Source organism: Anguilla rostrata, chromosome 3 (genome assembly GCF_018555375.3).
Source record: "Anguilla rostrata isolate EN2019 chromosome 3, ASM1855537v3, whole genome shotgun sequence".
NCBI classification, from domain to species: Eukaryota; Metazoa; Chordata; class Actinopteri; order Anguilliformes; family Anguillidae; genus Anguilla; species Anguilla rostrata.
In genome coordinates, this window is record NC_057935.1 from 16065646 (window position 1) to 16088260 (window position 22615).

Genomic DNA, 22615 nt, shown 5'->3' on the forward strand with positions numbered 1-22615 from the left:
CTGGAACTGACATAACAATTTCATGACAGCCGACGCTACGGCACTTTTGAAGAAGTAAAGCCAAACTCATCAGCGCACGTTATAGAAGGAGGACAGAGCCCATCATTGAGGACAATTGCATATTGCCACTATAGATTCTGTGAACGTGTAGTACTTGAGGTTGCATTTCTTTTCGCACACAGACTTTGAGTTCCTTCCTGCCTGATGATCAGCTGTGCATCAGAATATCTCCGGGCTCATGCTTGCTTAATGTGGGATGTTATTTGCTAGTATAATACTGGTGACAGGAGAAGACATTCTTCACCATAAAATCTTTTGCTGAGCTAGACCACGTCCCGAGGCAGTTTCGATCAGATAAGGCCAACGCAAAATCCATCTGCGATTCTTTTGTGTTCAGCTCGTAGTCATCAGTGTAGCCCGTGTCTGATTTGCTAAGGAAATGAGATACACATCCCATATAGAAGTGCGAATGGGGCCTTTGCCTCATAACACGAAGGAGAGGTATGTCAGCGTTCGGCTCCAGACGTGTCTCTGACCCTTCGCCCTGCCGGCGCGGGGGTGATGCGGTTACCGACGACCGAACCCTGCCCTCTGAGCGGTCAGCTCGGAGGAACGCCGGGCTAGCGGTTTGGGTGTCGTGGCTGGGGACCTGGAGTCGAGCCATGAGGCGATGGGTTCCAGTCCCGGGAGGAGCGCTGCTGGGGTGTCCTTGGGTGAAGCGCCGGGCCGCTGTTTCCTTAGCGTATATCCAGCTGTTTGGCTGGGCAGCGCGCCAGGCCCAGCTCGAACCCGGCCTGGAACACGCCGTCTGCACAGCAGATGATGATGTAATGTCGTCACTGGGGCTGCATCTGCGGAACCTCCCGGAGGAACGCTATTGTCCGGCTATTAATAGTTTTGTTTAGATAATTGATTCGTTGAGTAGAAGTATTTACTGTACACGGAGAACCGTGAAGTGCTGTACTCCTTTTAAGCCTTGCTGTGTGGGTTTTGGGTCTTAATGAGTCTGTGTGGTGTGTGTGTGTGTGTGTGTGTTCATTCATCACTCCCTTAATGGTATATGATTATTTCCTGATGAAAAACATTTTTGTTCCCATGTGATCACTGCATGTGGGTTGCTGATGCTAAAAAAAGTGGTATTCTTGTCCCTTCCTATTCAATTTCATGGTGGTTCCTGTTCTCTTCATACTGTACCTTACAGACCTTACACCTGCACCTGCTGGCACCACCCCCAAGACAGCAGAAAAAAGGGGCGGAGCCATGTATAGATATATCGCAGTCTTTGGTCCTCCCCCACTGTCAGCGTAGCCCTCAGGCCCAGTGCCCTTGGCTTCTCTGCTGCCCCCTTGTGTCAGCTCCAGGTTGCATGCTGGCTGTGCCTGAGGGAGGCCTTGGCGGGTGTTTTTGTTTTCACTTGTTCGTTGTTGATGCATTCTGGCAGGTCCTCTCCGGCGCGAGCTGCAAGGCCATCGGGGGAAGAGAACGGTGCACGTCATAACGGCACAAGGGAACTGGGGCACTGGAGCTGAACAACGAGCAACAGAAATGGCTACATCATATAAAACTATTATATCAGAATGTATGAAGGCAAAGCAACACCGGCAAAACAAGCGCGATCCCTGGCTCAGCGGCCTCAGGCTTGCTTTGATGTCAAAGGGAGGGAGGGACTAAGTATATCTCTGCACAGGTTGGTCTTGCACTCCATGGGGAGGGTCAGGCTAAGGCACATCCTGTTGACGGTGGTCTTCAGGGGGCCAGGGACAGGACAGGGGGCTTAGGGGGGTGGGGGGGGGGTTATTCACAGATCTTGCCTGTGCAGCCATGGTGACACCAGTGCATCCCCCCTGACACCACTCAGCACATCCATGCACAAACTCCACCACCCCCAACTGCCACCATTCACACGCCACTCTAAAACACACACACCACTCATATAATATACAGTTCTCACACAAGCCATACACACACAAACACAAACAAACACTGTTCATAGACCACTCACAAACACACACACCACTCACAAATATACACATCCATCCACGCACGTACGCACACATACTAGCCCCATACCATCTCCAATGCTTTCTTTGACAGTTCCATCACTGACTATATGAACTGTTCCGCTATCCCTGAAATATCAGTTTAAGTCTTTAGGATTGGTAATACATAACACAGTTAAATACCAGTTGTCAGAAACTATGGAGGCTTTCATCCACAGAATTATGTAATCGATGTTGAACAGATCATTTATTTGATCAAACCGGTCTGAATCGCAAAAGGATTGTCACTGAATGTCCTATCTGAGATCTTGAACTGTAATTTCCCATGGTGATGATAACGTAAAACCCCCAAACCACCACTGGCTCAATATGAATCAAACCTACGTTATTAATTCATAATTACATGAAAATTGCTTTATCGTGTTACAGAAGATAGCTAGAGACAGCACTTTCCATTTTACATTTCAATTAGAGAAAAACAAATGGGAGGGTTGGGAATTCTGAAAAGAAATTAAAATGAAAACTTGAATTTAACCAAGTCAGACCTGCAGCTCATGTATGGCCTGTAATAAATAAAATGTGCATGCTGCCAGGAAAGGATTCTTACAAGAATAACAAAGCTGACACCACTGAGCCTTTTCTCTGTGTGGAAGGAAACCGCACACTGCTCAGCTTCCACATCAGTGATGTGGAGACACGCGGGATGTCCCCCCTTTCTTTTCAGCCATAAAAACGCAGAGGGGTAACACTCCATATTCATATCCCATGTATTAATCATTAAATAACTTAATAAAACAGAATCGAAATTTCTTCCAGTGCCTGCTCTGAAGTGGACACCATCAGTGCTAAATGGCTTTAGGACAAGCACTGGTGAGCTAATGCCAAAATAAGGTTGGGCCATGGATCAGAGCACTAAAACCTGGTTTTATGAGCATTCATTAGTAATTTATAGCACTCAATTTAGAACAGGGATGGCAATGCAGTGCATTCATCTGACAGGCAATGAAAACACAATAACAAAAATATATTGTATGTTAGCCATGGCTAATGAATGGTTAAACCTGGTTGTGAAATATGACCAATAAATGCATGCATTATTTTTCTTTTTTCTTTTAATGGTGGGTGTCCACTGCAGTCTAGAGCCTCTTCAAAGAGTCAAGTGGTCACACCTGGAGCTCAAGAGCAAGGCAATATGGGAGGGCAAGGACAGGAACTGTGCAAAACTCCTGTTATCTCTGACACACATCCACTCTCACACACACATACTCACATACACACACACACACACACATACATGCGCACACACGCTCACACAGAGAATCACATATTCAAGCACACACACGCTCACATGCACGCACTCACACACACAAACACACATTCATGCAGTGACATCTTCCTTCCTCATCCTAAGGAGGGGTCAGACAAACATAGTGCTGTTTATGCCTCTGAGCTGGTTTACTGCCCCCATGAGGGGGCGCTGGTCAGGATGCCGTGACACCCCGCTGATCGACCACTGTCACCCCCGCGAACCCCGCCTCCCTGCTGGAACAGGAACCGCTACCCCCCACCCTCCTGGCTTTGATCACTGTCATGGGAATGTAAATCACACCGCTAACTTCCACTATTAATATTCTGTCATCATGTGAGAAATAGCAGAAAAATGTAAAAACATATCTTTAACCAGATCCCTTTGGGTTAGATCTGCCTTGACTCGAATTTCAAAAAGCTGTCCAAAGATTCAATGGGAGATTTTATTTTTCTTCTCACTATTATCATAATGATCTCTTTTGTACATTCTAGAAAGCGATAAGGACAACACTCATCACGGGGTTCCATGTAGTGCGGAGTGAGAGTAGATCTTATGTCTTGTCGCGATAACAGAAATGCTTGAGCTTGACAGGAATTTATCTGAGAGCTTAAGAACAGTGCTTTATATTCCCGGGCCTGCTTATCTGGGCCATTTTAACATGGCTTAACTGGCTGCAAATGTGCCAAAGCTGTCTGCATAAAGCATCTCGCTCACAGGTCATGCTTCTTCTTCCAGGGATTGACTGTGCCTTTCTTTGTTACACGGCTCCAGAACCTTCCATCCCTCATAGGTTTTTACCAGACCGGAGAGAAGCCCCTTTGATAAGAGTTACAGTGTTTTTGAGTCGGAAAGCGTGAGTTGAGTCAACACAAGGTCAAAGGGAGATCAGTTATTTTTGCAATGTGATGCATTGCAGCCTTCATGTCCAAAAAGGAGAACATTTGTTAGGCATGCAGTTCAGGCACAAAACTTTTTTTAGAAGGTGCAGTTACTCCAGAAACCTGGGGCTAAAGTTTAATAGCCAGAGGGTTCATTGGTTTATTAGGAGAAAGAACCAGAGGTTTGACTCAGTTTGAATGATTCAAAATGAGAAAACTCCATGTTTGTGATATTATCCTGAAACCTCTATCACCCATCCCTCCCATACCACACACTAGCCCCTATAATAATAATAATAATAATAATAATAATCCTCATCATCATCAAAATGGTCTGTGTATTATATTTATATATTTACTGGCCATGGGGTATATTCCAAAATATTATTATTGTTATTATTATTATTATATTATTATTATTACTTGCAATTGTCGTTGCTCTGGTCATGGTAGTAGAAGTAATAATAATAACAATATCCACTCCTGGCTGACACTTGAAAGGGGGCCATTTCCTACCCCCCAAGCCGAGCTCAAGGACGAGGCACTGAAACACTGCTGCTCCATCCGGCAGGTCCTGGGGTCAGGAAACACATTACAGGCTGACTCCACCCCCACCGCGGCAGCCTGGCCTGTTATCTGAGACTCCGCCCCCTCCATTAGACTCTGCCTCCTGCAGCCAGTCCTGCTGTGTGTGACCACCCCCCCTTCATGTACTCTGCCCCCGCAACTGAGACCAATGTTGGTGACACCGAAGAAATCAAAATCTTATTGGTTTTCAGGCTAGGTTATGTCCATAACCAAACAAGAGGTTATAATAACCCAGTGTTGGGGGTGGTGAAACATTTATCCAGTACACTCTCTTCAGGTTTAGTTCTCATAAGCATCTGAACTGCAGTAGTTCAATACACACGCTGCGTTCTGGGGACTGTGTCTGTACCAGGGGGCAGAATGAAAGCTGTTTCAATGACACCTGGAGAAACACTGGAAGGCTGTGGACTGATTTCTCTGAATACAAAAATGTCAGACCTTAAATTGGGAACCCTGGTGGGGCCAGAATGGAAGGTTCAGATTTCAGTCTGCCCTGTATGCCCACCTGTGGAATGTATTCAAAACTTACTCAGGGCTGTTATGTAATGTCACTAATTGAAATAGACCTGTATGTGGTCCGCACTTCCTGTAGGAATGTCAGACATGAAAATGCAACGCTTTCTTTTCACCTGAGTAACCTCTCTCGTGTGTTTGAAGTTTGTCGGGGAGGAACATGGCCTCCGACAGCTTAAAGAAACACCAAATTTATGAATTAGCCTGTGGCCCTGCAGGTCCACTGCCCACAAAAACAGCCCCACCAATGAACGCGGCCAGGGCCCAAATCAAATATGGACCTTGGGGGGCTTTTCTGAGAAAACATACAAATAGCTGTGGAATTACAGGGCTTGGTGGGAATCTGATCATTAGGTTCCCCAAAGCCTGTTGGGAAGATATCCGCAGAATCCTCCCCACACAAAGTAATAAAAAATAAAAAATAAATAAAATAGTTTATTCCAAGTTCCAAAACGGCCTGTTGTTTTTAAAAACATCAATAAAAAAATTATTGAAGTAAACCAAAGGCTTTCTTTATGGGAGTCCTTGGTCTCCACATGGTTCTCATTCCGACAGTTTTTGAAGTCTCCGAAGAAGCGGGGAAGCCAGAGGGTTGAAGGCTGGGTTGGACAACCCTCCCACCCCCCATTTCTGTAGATTTGCTGGAAACGTCCGCTGCAAAGCCGGAGCTGAGCACGATGGTTCATCTTTCCTGTTGATAATTAGAAGTTTTTAGATGGAAGTGACAACAGATGACAGTTCCCCTTGAGGGACTCCATTGTTTCAAACGCGCTTTAACTTTTTTTAACTCGCGCCAAATGGGTGCCCTCCTGCGCCATACCCTCTGTTTCGAGGCAGCATACAGAACATGCATGCACAAAATATGTATTTTTATTTATTTTATTTAAAGTATGATTAAGTATTTAAAAACTTAATTTTCGTAATGATGCGCTTTTCATAATTAGCCAATGGTTCTTGTTTCCTTTTCACAGACGTTTAATCAAATTCAAATTAACAACAGTCTTCTCTGTAGACGCAGTCAAAGCTATTAACAAAAGTGTTTTCTTGGTTCTTAATTACTTATAAATGTGAACTGAGCTCGTGCACTCTTGTTAACTCCAAAACACGTACTGATTAAAATCCAAGCGTTTTATTTGTATTAAATTACATGTATTTATTTAGTACCAATTAATACACGTACATTTCAGTTTAAATTATTTACTTTGCTGTCCTCTTCCTCGCGTTGTTCATTTAGACAACGTAGGCTACATACATTATCTTTTAATTGAATTTTGCACCATCACTTTATTTTTTATTGTGAAAATGGGACGATTTTCCAACGGTAGTCCAATATAAGTTGTCACCTAAAGCATTCTGACACTTGTTCTGGGTGTGTTTCGGCATAGTTTTACAAAAGTGAAGGAGGGATATGTTTTTCCTGTGGCGAGGAGGGAGGTTTGACATGGGTCTTTTAGGCAGTCCTTGAAATCCGCCCTGAGTTTTCTATACGTAAAGGGTGGATGTACGCCTCAGTCACGAGTAGTTAAAAGGGGGAAAAGGAAATCATTGTAAATCCATTCTGATCTTTAAAAAAAACATTTCCTTTTAACAGGAAAAGCGCTTTACTTTTCGTTGACATTTCACACATCCTCTGCAAGGCTGCCGAGCAGACAGTCGCGTCTCCGAAGCTCACCTGAGTTTGGCGTCCGTCTGGGACAGTTACTTTTCATTTGCTTTCCCGCGTCTGACTTCATCAATAACAGAAACAGACGAGTTTAATATAAGATTTAAAAACATCCGAGGACTGGAAATCTGGAAATGAAGAGAGATTTTACGTTTTTCTGTCGGATTTGGATTGGGATCGCGTGTGTTTCAGGTTAGAGTGATTCTTTGCTATAGAGTATAAGGCTTCTTCATTTAAAATGCACGGGCAGTTTGGTGGGATATGTCCTGCCGCTCAGAAATGTGCTGAACTTCATTTAACTCTTTCGCGTAAGGCTGTATGCAACTTTTTTACAACTATATTTTCTACCATTTTAATACTGCTTGCTTGCTTGATAGTGATTATAGCTACTGTTGTTCACTGTTCCGCTGGCAGGTACTAGTTTGATTTTACATGACGCAAAGAAGCTCATCCGTCTGTAAAAAGTGGTGATTAGATGAGTGAACAAGTCCACGTTTTGTTCCTCTTCCTTCTGTGATCCGTCTGTTGCGCGCTGGGTATATCACAAACCTATCAACTAGGAACAGATGTAATTACCAGCACTGCTTGTAGCATAATTTGACGTATTATTTAAAATAATAATTATGACCTTTTCCTTATTGTAATAACATTTTATACGGTTTGGCTCGAACAACTACCCTTAACGCTGCGAAAACGTTTATCATAGATCACACCAAGCTTTGTTTACGTTTAATTATTACAGACGTATGGGCAACTGGAAAACGGTTAACTAACGTGTAACAGTGGGAAAGTTATTACTTGTAATATAATATATTGCTCACATAAACTGACACGCACCAAATACGATCGAGCCACCGGGACTATTAGTTTATCAGAACTTTCTGAAATGAATAGATTTGATGCTGCAGAAAACTTAATGTGTCGGAATTAAAACATTTGAGATGGAACTGTTGATGGTCATTACATCTGTATGGATACATTGTTTGAATCCAAGCTTTGTCGTTCTGCCTTCACGTGCACTTGTTTATCAGTCTTTATGAACCTATGATTGATGATGGATGCGTTCATAAATAAGCCTACCCGTAGGCCTGTGTTACGAAGGTTAATGTTAGAGATATTCTTATTGATACACAAAGTGTGATACTCCTACGACGTAATTCCATATCTATGCCTGGAATGCCGTGTTTTCTAAAACGGCATGAAAAAATGCATATTAGCATCCATATCCAGTTGACTGTAACTGGAACTCCCGCCACTGCTTGATAGTCCGGAGGAAGACACGGCTGCGTTAGGACAGCAGACAACGCCTATCTGTCAGGTGTCGCGTACAGTCAGCCGCTAGAGGGAGCCTTCACTTTATTTAAGTATTAGAAATTAATCTAATAAAGTACTAATTCGATTTTAGTAACTACGATATTACTGCTCAAAATTCTGAAAAAGACTGCTCAGGCGTACTAATTACATAGCACCTGTGATGCATATGTGATTTCAAAGCTTATTTAATTCAATATCTAGGTTTTGTGTGACAGCCCCAAATTAATTAATTGCCTCGGTATGTGGGAAACACTTATATATATATAGGTGCTTTAAACTGTCACATTCTATCTGTTCAACTGTAGCAATTCTGGGAAACAGTGTGGTCTAAAGCATTCGTAATTGTTTAAACATAAAAACTGGTTTAAAAAATTGAGGTTATCTTAAAGCTGCCCCATTATTTCCACAACGCCCTCTCATCCTACAGAGGCGTCGATTTATCCCTGGCCTTGCCCATTTCAGTTGTTAGGGCCTCGTCTCACTTTATACTTACAGATCTTATGGCGCCCTGTAACCTACATACCTATTTTCTTTGCTTATTAACATTTGTATCATCCCCCTAATAATAATGTAATACCAGACCTAGTAAACATGTCGAAGAATATACCAACTACCATTTGAGAGTGTGCATTTGATTTATTCGGCGCAACTCCATGGCAACTGCTTTTAGCACAAGAAGGACAATTATATTTAATCGAGAGATTCGCGTGATTTTTATTTAATGAGCAGACAACGATTGCAGCATTTCACAACTACTGTGTAATTAGCTGAACGTTGGACGCTTTTCCAATATCGGTTTTAAATGGAAACTGTGTTGAACTGTATTTACTGTGCTCTCGAAGGTAGACATCGAGCAGTAGCCTATTTTAAACTATATAATTCGATAAATGCTTTCGGGAACAAAACCTAATTAAGATATTCATCGCATAATCCCACGGAATACGCCTTGTCTGTTCGTGATTGCCGAGAAGCTGTTTTGTTTTCTGACGAGCAGTTGACAGGAAAGTCGATGGAAGAATAACCAAGTCCAACGGCAACGCACCTGATTTCCTCTTTGAATAATCAGCTCTGGCAGGTGCGATTGATTCTTTGTAATTGGCTGTTTTTAAAAAAGCATGTCGTATTGGAAATGGGTAAATAACCATAAGACTTGCTTAGATTCCTCACTCAGCCAAGGCACGGAGCATAGATTGAAGGGACGCACTTGAAATCCGTTTACGCAGGTTTCGCTGTCTGTGTAACATACGCAGCTCCTTTGCTGGATTGTAGCGGCAGCTGCGTTCACGCTTTCCGGAGGGCGATGCAGTGCACGTGCGTAACCCCGACGCAGGACACAGAACACAGGACGCATTAGCCAAACGACGCACCTATAATTGAGATCAGCAGTTGCATATTGGGGATCAAAGATAACATTGAGATCAACGTTTATTGAAGAAAAAAAAAACAATTACTTTTTTGCTGAAGTATGTACCAGAGGTGGAATGTCCAGGGGTAACAAAGTAAAAGTCCTGTCATGTGTTTTTTCCACCCATGAACAACTGATCAGACAGCTGATTTTACTAATTAGTTCTACCTCCTGGCTGAATAATTGTGCTAGTTAGAAAATCCAGGCGATTAGAACAAAATGCTGGGGAGGACTTTTACTTCCTGTACCTGGATGTTCCACCTCTGAATGAACAGCTGTAGTTAATGAATGAGTAATGCAAAAAGAGCAACACCTTATTTAAGGCAGTGTTCCTGCACATTTGAATAGGTTTGCTCTGACCTTTATATTGGCCTAACCATAGATTGAGTGTGGAAGTGAATTTCTGATTCTGGTATATTCACCGCTGGTTATTTATTTCCAGGCCTAGGCTACTGAAGATTGATGATCCTTTTCGGATTTGATTCTTTTTGGATTTGAGAGATGTCGTTCTGAATGGTTATCCACTTACCCTCATACGATTTTAGAATGATGGGTGGAAAAACCGAAAGGATATAATTTGACTGATGGAAGCAGAATGCTAAAATATTTAAACATTTCAACCTCATCTATATTCTGAGGGCTGACATTTTCATTATTGCGTTTACTAAATTACTTTGGTCTACAAACCATTTTCTACTTATCGGGCAACTTTTCACCGAAACTAGATTTTTGTACTGACTGTTGTTTGCATTTACGGAACAGTGATTTGTAATCAGAATTTGCTTCTGGTCAAGAAGCAGCTTTTACTGAAAATATGGATGGAAATGCAGGCATAATTTCTACATTTGAATTGCATAGCTTGGAGAGCCATTCTTCTATACTGTGTGTATGACAATGCAGCTGGCTGGTTAAAGGAGATGCAGTGGTTTCAGTCAATTTCTTGTGATGGCAAGAACCCATTATACAGTTAATGGATAGCATTGTGTTGACTGGAGGGCCAGTGTGGCATAGTGGTAGTTGCGTGTTCACATTCCAAATGGGGAATGGTATTGGTGGCACTGGATCCTGTACTTAAATTCTCTTTTTCCGTTTCCCCCCCAACACACACATTGTACCCCACCACACTCCCAGCATACTATAGTAGGCTCTGTAGTACAGTTCAGTTCAGTTCTCTTCAGTTTTCAGTACACTCCCCAAATCTGTGCAGTGTTCAGTGTATTCCCTGGATCTGTTACGTGTTCAGTACTTTTCCTAGATCAGTGCCGTGTCCAGTGTGTCTCAGCAGCTGGACTGCAGTGTTTTTTATTTAACGAAAGCCCACACGGCGGAGTCTAGCAGCACAGAAATGACCTCACTGAGCGGGACTAGCACTCTGCACATGAGAAAACCACAAACACACACATACATGCACACGTGCGCAGACACAACCACACACTTCACATGGGGGTTCACGTCACATGAGTTGCAGATGTGTTTGATTGGCAGGTGTGTATGAGTTACAGATGTGCAGAAGTGTTTGATTGGCAGGTCTGTTTGATTGGCAGTTTGCTGACAGGTACCTGTCCCTCCCCGATCTCCCTGATGTCAGTGCGTGAGTATTCAGTGGTGTGAGTGGGGGACCACTCGGCTCTGTCCGGGTCCCCATATCCCATCGGCAGAACTAGACCCCCTCTTACAGAGCCCAGAGACATGGCAGGCCAGGTGCCTCATTAACACAGCTGTCAGTCAGAGCATCCTGGGGGGGGTTCCCTGGGGTGACGCAGTAGGATTGCTGGTGGGGCCATATAGCCTCTGTCTATCACAGCTCCAGGGTTCTATAGCTATCAGATCTACAGCTATGCATCTGTGTCAAGATAGCTTTGCTGATTAAATCCATATGGGGGTTGCTCCATTTGTCTTGACCCGACCCCCCCACCTCCCCACACATACACACTTTCAGACTGTGCACAATTACATGTCTTTAATGATTCCTGTTACCTGTTACAACCCAGGAATTTGCGCAAGCAGACAATGCTAGTCCCAACTGTGCCCAGCAGCCACACAGGGTAATACACAATTAGGTCAGCCATAACGTAAGGTTGGGAGGGTTTCATTTACCCAGAACAACAGCATCTCTTCATGCAGCAGCACCTTCTGCTTGTTGATGGGGTGCCCACAAATTCCCATGTGGAGCATGTGGAGCGTCTTCCTCCTACTTATGTCTGTGCAGCTAAGCTGGTTCCTGATCATCAGAGCCAGTAGCCTTACAGCACCACAGCCAGACTGGTCCAGGGGTACCTCCTGCTCCAGTCTGGGTTCCTGGTGTAGCATTTGGAAGTGCAGCAGACTTCAGCGTCCTGCCCCCCAAAACTGAAACCACCCCCTGCACCTTCATCTGCAGGGCACTGTATGAATACTGTGACTGAGGAATTTTGCAGTGCTGAATGATCAAACATTTATTTCACAAGTGGAAAAAAAGAAATATGGAAACAACTGAGAGGAGATAAGTGCTAGCCGCGTAGCCGCCGCCGCGTCTCTGAGGCCACGGCTTGCTGGCGGTATTCCCCGGTGGGCTCTCCGCCCGCGGGCACGCCCTCTCAGCTTCGCCGCCACGATTAACGGTAATCTGCCACGCACCCGGGGCCAGGGCGTCGCCTCCATTAAACGAGCCGCCCTGAGCGGAGCTCTGCCCTGAGCCGGGCAGATAAAGGCCGGCGTGGCGTTGATGCATCTGTGACCGCTGAGCCTGGGCCCACAGGGCTTCAAGGCTGCCACCGTCCAGCCTGCTCTTACTGGGGGGAGGGAGGGGAGGGGGGGGGCCGAGCGAATGAAAGCCTCTTCCGGTTTATGGCTTTTTTGACACATTCAGTGCACGGCTCTTTTCCCTTATATACTGCCTTACGCTGGCAGCTTTGGAAAGAATTGTGTGTTCAATAATGGGGCAGAACGGGGGGGGGGGGGGGGGTGCAGAGGCCTCAGGTCTCCTTAGCTGCCAGTTTGAGTTATCCGCTCAGCGCCAGGAAAGGAAGTAAAGGGGTGCCGGTGTGAAAATAAGAGGGTGCTGAGACGAGCTCCACCCGGTTCAGACAGGACGGCTAGTACGCCGCGCGTGGAGCCGGCCCGACGGGTGAGGACACGGCACGTACAGCGTGTTCCCGTGTAAAACACGTGGCTCTGCGTTAATGGAAAATCGGACGTGACTCACCCGAGAGTGAAGCCTCTAAAAACCGGAGCCCTGTGCTTTCCGTTGCTATGGCGCCAATCTGCAGGAAATGACCGGGCCAGCGGTGTGCCTCTCGGCAAGGTCCGGCAGGGCGCTCTTGGTACAGCAGCCACGGGCTGCGCTGAAACGCTGACACTCTGTGACCCTTAAGCCTCACAAACTGTTACCCATAAGGCCACTGAAATCGCATAATTAATAAGCGTAAATAACCGCTGAGGGCAAGCTACGTCCTGTTCTCTGATCTACGTGTAAGTGTAAGCACGTGCATTCAGGTCCGCTAAGGCGGGAAGGGAAGGGAGAAGGGGGAGGGGAGTCCTCCTGTCATACTGAATTAGTTTATGAGTGAGCTGTTCGGTTCCGAAAGAATATTTTTTTAAAAAGAAACTGCGAAAGTACATTTTTCTTGTTGACCACCGTGTCAACAGTAATGTTTCTCCATGGCGATCCATAAAACAGCACAGAGGCTGTTGAAATACTGCAGTTTTTGTTCAGGAGCAAGGGTCCTAAATTATCAGTGATAGTGGCACATATTGCGTGTAATTACCCTGGGTTTCAGGGCTCAGGTTACACGGCCTCCGCTGTGAGTGAGAGGTAGGCCGCTTTTTCATCCTGGAGGCCCGCTGTGGGAGTGCCCAGTGTGTGGTGAGGGGGAGCTGGGGGGCCTGGCATCGGGGTGGTCCCTCTTTAGAAGGGGTCATGAGGTCTCTCCTGGCAGGGCCTGTCCGTGGAGGATTCCCATTTGGGTAAAACAGGGCCGGCTGAAATCTCCAGAACGGGTTTTGAGCTGCGAAATACAACCCGTTACGAACTGGCAGGGAAACGAAATATGATCTGTGGGGAATGAAAATTAAAAACACCGTTTCTGCCTTCTCTTTCTTATTTGGCTCATATTGTCAACATACGGACCTCAGAACTGATTGTTCCTCTGCTGGCTATTGGAGGTTAGTGTGTGCTGTTTCTCTACCTGTATTTAGATGTGAGTGTGTGTGGTTTCTCTACCTGTATTTTGAGGTGAGTGTGTGTGGTTTCTCTACCCATATTTGGAGGTGAGTGTGTGTGGTTTCCCTACCTGTATTGGGCTGATCACCGCAGACCGCAGGATGGACTGTGGCCATGCTGCATTTGGGGGGAGGCGGGGGTGCATGGTGGGGTGTTGGGTTTCTCCAGTCAGTGATACTGCTCAATATGTGAGGGGAGGGGTCAGTGGGGGTTCATGGGAAAGTGAGCGTTGGACAAGGCTGCGGAAATTGCCGGTTTCCCTGCGCCGCCCCCCTCCAATTCTCCCTCCTGGTGACCTCCTTCGAGAACGGACACAACACCCACACACCCCCCGCCCCCCCGCCCTCCCAGACTTTATTTGCTCCTCTTCAGAACTCTGCCGCAATCTCCAAAGTCGCTGACCAGCAATACTCCCACGTGCAGTCGGTCGCTCATTCACAGTTATCTGATCACAGGCCGAGGCCTTTCAGAAGCTTCACGCTCTTTATAATTGCACTTCCAGACTGAATTTATTTATTTATATGTTTCTTATCCCCAAGATCTTTCAATTCCATGGGCACTCTGTGAGCAGTGCAGAAAGGCAAGCAGAAAGCATTTAACTGGCTAGTCGATAAATAAATCAGTTCCATCTTTGTTTTGGTTCGCCCTGATTACTACCACATTGTCGCACCCCAAATCACATTGGGTGTTTTACAGAGGAAATATTAAAAATGTATTGTTTAAAATAAAGAGTGAACAATGTGGTGAAGAACATTATTATCTGACCCTTTTGTGGGCAACTGAATAGAAGTCCTGGAAAATACTGGGATACTAATGACGTGAGAAAAAGGGATATCATGAGTTCTGGTGCCATTTCTGGCTGTCGGCCTGGTGCTTTGCAGACTGATTTGTAAGCCATGTACCATGTACAGACCGGTACAGAGCGTCTTTAGTCTCCCAACTTTTGTCAATGAGGGGCATGCCTCTCCTCCAGTCAGCACAAGCACTTGTACTATATAGTCTGTTGTGTGTAAAATAGTCACTGGCTCTCCTGTAGTAGTGTCTGGCCCATAGGGTGTAAAATAGTCACTGGCTCTCCTGTAGTACTGTGTGGCCTGTAGGGTGTAAAATAGTCACTCGCTCTCCTGTAGTACTGTGTGGGTCGTAGGGTGTGAAATAGTCACTGGCTCTCCTGTAGTACTGTGCGGCCTGTAGGGTGTAAAATAGTCACTGGCTCTCCTGTAGTACTGTGTGGCCTGTAGGGTGTAAAATAGTCACTGGTTTCCTGTAGTATTGTGAGGCTTGTAGGGTGTAAAACAGTCACTAACACTCCTGTAGTACTGTGTGGCCTGTAGGGTGCTCTGGTGGGGAAGGTTGTGATGAGGCCAAGAGCTTGCAACTGCAGAGCTAAAGGTTTAAATCCCAGTTGGAACATTGTGCCCCTGTGCCTGGTATCTCAATTACTTCAGCAGTCTATGTAAGGATAAACCTGCATGAGATATTGCAAATGAGAACTTCAGATTAAGATTATACATATATAATTATATACTTCAAATCTTAAATGTAAATGAAGAGTAAATTTAAATTAAATCTGCGCAAATTATGAATGTCATACAGTAAATGTCAATGTTAAAGGTAGTGGTTGCACTCAAAAAATGTAAAACTGTTTAGTATTTTCATTGGGTGTCTGACATTTTCAGAAATCTGTTTTGGCAGTTCTGTCTCACACAAAAGTGACCTCCCTGCTGTCTGTGAAAACCTTCCTTGGCAGAATTCCAGGCCTTGCTTTGACATGAATGTGTGTGAAAAGGTGTTTGACTTTATGAAGACAAGAGCTTTTAATAGCAGTGCCTACGGTCTGCACAGTATAGGCAGGTTTTAAATAGCCGGTGTGAAGGTCCAGCAGACTCAGGGCTCTGGCGCCAGGAAGTCCAGGTTCATCTCCAGCTGTCATTGTCACCTCCAGCGCCGCTCAAGGTCATTTACCATTATCCTCTGCGCTGTCCGTCACATCGTGCATAAGCAGGGTGACCCTCAACCTCCCCCCCCGCCCCATCCCAAGCCGGGAATTTTCACCGCCGCAGGTCGTCGGCCATGACTGGTGAGAGGAAATGATTTGGGGATAAATGTGATGACATGTGTGAACGGTGCCAGTAGGGATGAAGAAGACAGGAACAGGACGCTGTAGTCGATGGTGGGGGGGTGTGTAGTGAGGGGGGGGGGGGGTCGTAGGAAACCCAACACAGATGGTCCCAGCCACATCCTCGCGCGCTTCAGAGAGGAAAGAGGAAAAGAATGAGGAGTGGGAACGACAGAGAGGCCCGCTTGCGTTTTGGAGCCGTCGCGGGAACGACGAGAGAGACCATCAAAGCCAGGGGGCCGCCTCTGTCCAGGTCTCTGTCCGAGAGGAGGGAAGCGGGGCCTTGTGGCTTTTATTTTAACTGCCCCAGCGTGCGATGGCAGGAGAGGGACCGCCTCCCCCCCCCCTTAGGGCCAGAGGATGCTGACACTGCGCTTTAGGAGGTGTGCAGCGTGCCCTGTCTGCCCCCAACTGCTGACCGGACACACTCACTCACACACACACACTCACGCACGCAGACTCACTCACACGCGCGCGTGCACGCATACTGACAAACACACGCACTCTCATACACACACACACACACATGCACGCACGCAGACTCACACACGCACACACACACGCACTCACACGCACACGCACGCACACACGCACACACACTCACACACACATGCATGCACACTCACACACACACACACACACATGCAGGTACACACATGCACGCACGCATCCGGTCTGGTCTTAGTGCCTTTCATTTTCACCAAGGTGAATGTTACCCATCTCCCTGATCTCCCCTGGAATTACATACACTCATCTCTCCTGGAATTACATACACTCATCTCCCCTGAACGTTCTGGCTCAGCGGATATCCACCAATGGCCCGCTGTCTTTAAATCAACAAGATCTCGGGTGATGCAAACCAACCCCCTAACTCCATAACATGGGTGTCATTAAACTTTTTTCTTCCAGAGCTTAAATCCAAAGGGATCAGTGGGAAGAAACTATGGGGTGTTTCATGAACTGTGTTTATTTCCCTTTACTTTATTAACTCATTTAAACCGCTCTGTGCCTACTCTTAAGGGAATGACAAAGTAGCCCTGTGCAGCTAGATAATCAACTAAAACAAGCCACACAATTAAGCCGGAGTTAAATCTAAACACTCCCCTACTCCATCTCAATTCAGGCAAGTGCCACTTTCTCATTGCATAAATATACAAGTTTGCAAAGTCATACATTTTCCATTTCCTGACTGAAATCTTAAGTAACAACCAAAAGAGCATTTTTAAAAATTTAAAAAGAAAGGTCTGTTCAAAAGCAGAGACAAACCATATCATATTTTGATTTAAGAGATTTTTGATGAAGTTTGGGGCTCAGAATATTCTGGATGGTGAATTTTTGTGTCCTGCCCGTCAGAACAAAAGGAAATGCTCCCACAACATTTTTCTGTCTGTGAAAGGAGGAAATGAAAAGCCAGAGAGGTTAACAGGAAAGCAGGAAATTTGCCAGGATGAGGGATATCTGCGTGTATGAAAGCCTTCACATTTCCTGTGGCAAAAAAGGCAAGTTTAAAAAAAAAAAAGACTTTATGTTTTTGAAGGCCCAGTTCAGTGTTTTTTGACGAAAGCGGGAACAGTCCAGTCAGGCATGTCTTCGAAATCTCCACAAGACACATTCTTAATTTGTCCTCAGAGTGCATGAAGATAATGTGTCGTCTGGCTGACCACCAGTGTGACGGCATGATTAATCTAATGTCTACAGGGGTCCTCTTAAAGCAGAGTAGGCGGGGCAGCTTGACTCCGGTTCTCACTGACTATGACAAATCGAGCAGCTTAAGCATGTTCAGCAAAGAGAATTCATCTCAGGCCAGATGTATACTGTACCCTGAGACCAGGGTTATTTTTTCAACGCATCATTAAGCTTTCTGCCCAGTGTGGTGTCCACAGTTCCATGCATTACCGTGGCAACCATGGCAGCCATATGCTCTGGTGAAAGCCGCCATCCCAAACAGGAAATGAGGATTGATGGCGACTCTTCGTTTGAATAACGCGACTCAACTAAAACCAGCGCTCCTGCCATTAAATGTCCACACAGGTCCATTCCATGTGGTGGTCAACCCAGTGGAGCTTGGTGTATACGAATCTATATTTTGATGTTTTTAAAAATATAATTGTGCATTTTATTTAGCTAAAAATCAAGTGTCATGGACAGACCGGGCAAACTGAAGATCTCTGAAACATTGTGGCCATAGTTCTGCAGACATAGCTTCTATAACTTGGATTCTTGGAGAAGGTTCCAGAGTGTGAAATGATCCAATAACACTTGAAACAGACGTCAAATCAGTGATCCATGCACAAACTTTCTCAGGCTGTTGTGAAAACCCCAATGCTCCCTGACGCAGGCTGTTATGTCGGACCGCCTTCATTATCCTCTGAGAAAATCCCCCCCCCCCCCCCTTCTTGCACTGCTGTTGATTCAGGGCCAAAAACACTGCAGCTGAGCTCGTCTGAGGTTAGAGAAGGTGCCATCTAGTCCAAAAACCCAAAGGCCCCCCAGAAAATGCATCTCTCTCTGCTTCATCCATCTTATCCGGTCTTCACATTCCGGAACAAATTGGACTCCGTTTGGGGCTCCTGTCTCTGTGCTTTGGGCAAACACGTTACCCCGCTGGGGAGATATTATGTTTGTCTTCAAATGGCCATGTTTGGCCAAAAGCAGCAGAATTTGCATGAGGTCTGGGATTACAAATCTGTTATTTATATGAAAAAAGAACTTTGGCCCAGACAGTAATGGAGGCAGTGCATGATATCCTTGCGTATTGCTCTCAGAATACCACATTAATTTGTGACAGAATGTTCTGGGCTGCTCCTGAAAGCTCCTTCGCCCTACAGGAAATAAGATTAACATGTATGTAGTAAAAGGTTGCATTAGGTCATCCATAAACTTGACACCATTTATTTTGAGACAAGGTCTCAAAACTATGTCATTTTCATTTGAGAATTAAAAGGAATGAACAGATCTGGGATGTTTAGCCTTTTGGGGAAAAGGTGCACTCTCAGCTGGAGTAATAACAAATTAAAATCAGGAGGCAGGAAATTTGATTTGTTTGCACTTGAATTACGTATTTGTGAGGGGGACACACCTGTTGACTACAACTCTTCCTCTGTGGTTGAAGCTGCAGCAAGTTATGTGGCTGCTGACCACAGTTGGCTCTGGCGTGGTTAGGATTTGATACCAAACTGTGGAGTCAGTTCTTTAGCTTGATAAGGTGCCAGTGAGCCCGTTGTTGCCACATTCGCCTATAATATTCTCCACATTTGATGAAATTTAAAACTCAAATATGAGTCACTGGCAAAGTAAACAAACGGTACTGTTTAAACATGGCTTAAGAGTGAGCTGATAATGATCTGATGCTTATCATTTGATTATGGACTCACTAAGGACTTGCAGGTTTCTCAGCTCAGAAGCAGTGTTGGCCCTAATGGAAGGCCAGGTTTGCGGGTCACTGATGCCATCATAGCAAACCAGAGGCTGCCAATTAAATCTGCCAATCACATATCCTGTTGTGTCCTGGAAAGAAACCTTACGCAAACCTCTCCAGTGTTCTTCCAGATTAGAGGAGAGTGCATGCTGGGTAAAGGAAGAGTTAAGTATGTGAGATTGTTGGCCCTATTTCCATATCTGTACAAAGATGCTTTGTCTTCTTTGTGCTCTACTGTCATGTTGCATCTGTGAGTGTGAGCAACATAACTGGATGTTTTAGATCAGTGCACACTTCCCTGTTGCTTCTTTGTTTCCATAACAACTTAAATGTGTTTTCTCCAAGTTATAGAAGTTCATCATTAATCTCCACAATAACTCCTTTAGTGTAAAACGGGTGTGTAGTTTGGTCATCTCTTCTATGGCTGTGAGACACATATACAAAATTGAAAAAATGGAAAAAAAGTTACCCATGGTTATTAATGTCAGAATTGTATCTTTGCACTGTATCCACCATTCTGAACATTTCATCATGAATAAAGATGATCGGTTGCAGAAAATGTATTGCAGCACTTAACCCTGCTTTTGGTGAGTCTGGATGAAGGAAAAGTCATTATTCAGCCTTTTTAAAAACCTTATGTTCCTGACCCCGAAAAATCTGGTTCATGTCTGGAGAATGAAAACTGTACTTCATGCAGCTTTAACTCCTGTTACTGTAAGGAGGCCAGTGTGTTTTAATGCACTACCAGCGCTGAGTCATTGTTCACTGTCTGATTTAATCAGCTGACTTTGCACTGGTGAACAGTACAATACTGACTGATTGATTTAACCGGTTGACTCAGTGGTGAACAGTGTATTGTAACTTTAATCTGATATAACACAGCTCCTCAGATTCAAAATACCATTCCTCCCTGATATCTGATAGCATAATATAATACAATTATCAAATTATGTGTTGGCAAGAGAATTGCGTAGTTCGAGCAGCATTGGTTGGGTCAGTAAAAGTAGAAATCACCCAGGCACATGGTGAAAATGCCAGTCTGGACATTAGCTAAAGAGGGGGGAACATCTAGGATGACTCTGACTGCAATGGAATGCACCTTTTAACAGACCCATTTAAAATCATTTGTCCTTTGGTGTAGAAAGCATGGAATCCTGGGATATGGAGTTTTTTTCCAGGGTGATTAGTGATACAAAAGTATGCCAAAAAATCTTCTGCAGCAAATTTCACAAATGTGCCAGGCACCTGCTCTCCTTATTTACCGTTCAAAATGTAAATCATAGGTATTTGGAGGCTGAGTAAATTATGGTTTTCTTAGTTGGATAACAGAAGCCCGTTTGGGGGGGTGGGGGATTTTTAATCAGAATTTAAGACACAAGTGAAACTTGAGCGGCATATGCAGCCATCCACTGAGGGTCGGCACTGGAGAGCACCACCCTCGAGCGGAGTTACGCTACACCGCCAAATCAATTTCCAGGCTGTCTTCACAATAAATGTGCCATCGTTTTTTCTAGAGATGTGTAATACGATTTGCTCCAAGGGAGTCGTATCTTTTGGCCTTCCCAGTCTGGGCTACTGCAACTCCCTCCTCACTGGTCTCCCTGTCTCCTCCATAAGACCTCTGCTGCTTATCCAGAATGCTGCTGTTCACCTGAACTGCTCCCTCCCCAGGTTCAGTCATTTCACTCCCCTTCTCATTTCCCTCTGCTGGCCACCTATATTGGCTGGCATCAAATTGGTCACAGCCTATTGGGCAGCTACTGCAACCATTCAGTTATATCATGCGTGCTTGCTCTTCTTGGTCTGTATAAGAGCTGCTTATTAATTGTAACGAGGTCCAGCACAAAGCTTTCTGATGGGTCGATGAGTCTACACGACCGTATGACCAGTCATTTCTGTTCTGCTCAAAAACGCTGAGAATAACCATGGCAACTCAAACACAGGACTGTGAGAGCACATTGTTGAGTTTCGCCCTTCCCTAGACCAAGTGCTTTTGTCACATCGCAGCACCACTGCCACTGGGGTCGTCTTGTTGTAACACCTGAAAGCGGAAAGCTGTGCATTTTCAGGAAGCCATTTTGAAGGACCCCACTTAAAACACTTCAGCGGAGCAGCGGTAAGGCCAGCCGAGGCCCAGCCGAGCACTAAACCTGTCTCATTTATCTGCGTTAGAGGCCCCCGGGGCCAGCGCGTAGCCGTGGCAACGTTCCCACAATGCTGTGAGAGCGTTGCGCTTCTGCCCGGGGCGGGGAGCGTTCGTATCTTCCTTATCAGCGCGCTGGAATTCGTCAGTCTGACAGCGCTCACCCTACGCTCGCCTCGTTCACTCGGACGACCTGCCCATTCTGGGGCCAGGAAGTACCAGGATGAGGAATCTCTCTCCCTCGCCCGCATAGCTGAGAAGCACACTCGTTGGTCCAAAAACGGGTTTTTCTTTTACACATTCTGTTTCTTTGAAAGCTCCCAGGTGAACCCGATTTTTAGTAGATGTAAGAGCAATGTTGAGAACATCAACATTACGAGTCCTCAAATCTACATGGTGGTAAAATCATCATGTATGACGGGAGGAATGGATTAAGAGGTTGAAGCTGTGAGAGGTCGCATTACACTATATTTTCTCCGCAGTGAATTCTCAGCCCCAACCTACATCACCCCAAACCCACACTCACCGCCCCCCCGTCAATAATATTATGACATTCACAAATTATTAAGACCATTTCGGAATTATCATCTGATCCAGACATGGGAAAACATTCATTTTGAGGAACAGAGTGCCTGGTGAAACTAGATCCTGTGTGCATGCTTGGCTGGGAAGCAGTGCATCGAGGCCTAATACCACGGCACATTTTTATATTCAGTTAAATTGTCTTGATACCAAAGATGCCTTTAAACCACTTCCAAATGTGTAGCAACTTTTAGGCCCAGGGACCATGCAAATCAGACCGTGTCAGGCTCTCCACACACACCACAACCCGTTTCCCTGCAATGAGCTTAACCTAGAACACTCTGCTTTTAAAATAAGCCTCCTGTTCCAGAGCTGATGTAATGGCTCAAGAAACAAGATCCTGCGGTTCAGGATCAAATATACCGGACGGGGAATTCTAAGTTAGCGTGGATTAATATCATCAGTTTGGAGTTAGGAGTTTAGGCAGAGGGGAAATGGGGGCGGGTAGAAGTACCTGGCGAATCTGTTTTCAATTGCGCAAA

General features: G+C 45.3%; 1 protein-coding gene across 1 annotated transcript in view; it reads left to right on the forward strand.

Annotated features, from left to right (window-relative positions):
* Positions 1-6703: 6703 nt before the first annotated feature.
* flt4 (fms related receptor tyrosine kinase 4) overlaps positions 6704-22615 on the forward strand; it is a 55209-nt gene continuing 39297 nt past the window's right edge. Inside the window, exon 1 of the mRNA XM_064326481.1 lies at positions 6704-7143. Coding sequence (XP_064182551.1) covers positions 7086-7143 — 58 coding nt within the window. The 5' untranslated portion in view covers positions 6704-7085. The remainder of the gene's footprint in view (positions 7144-22615) is intronic.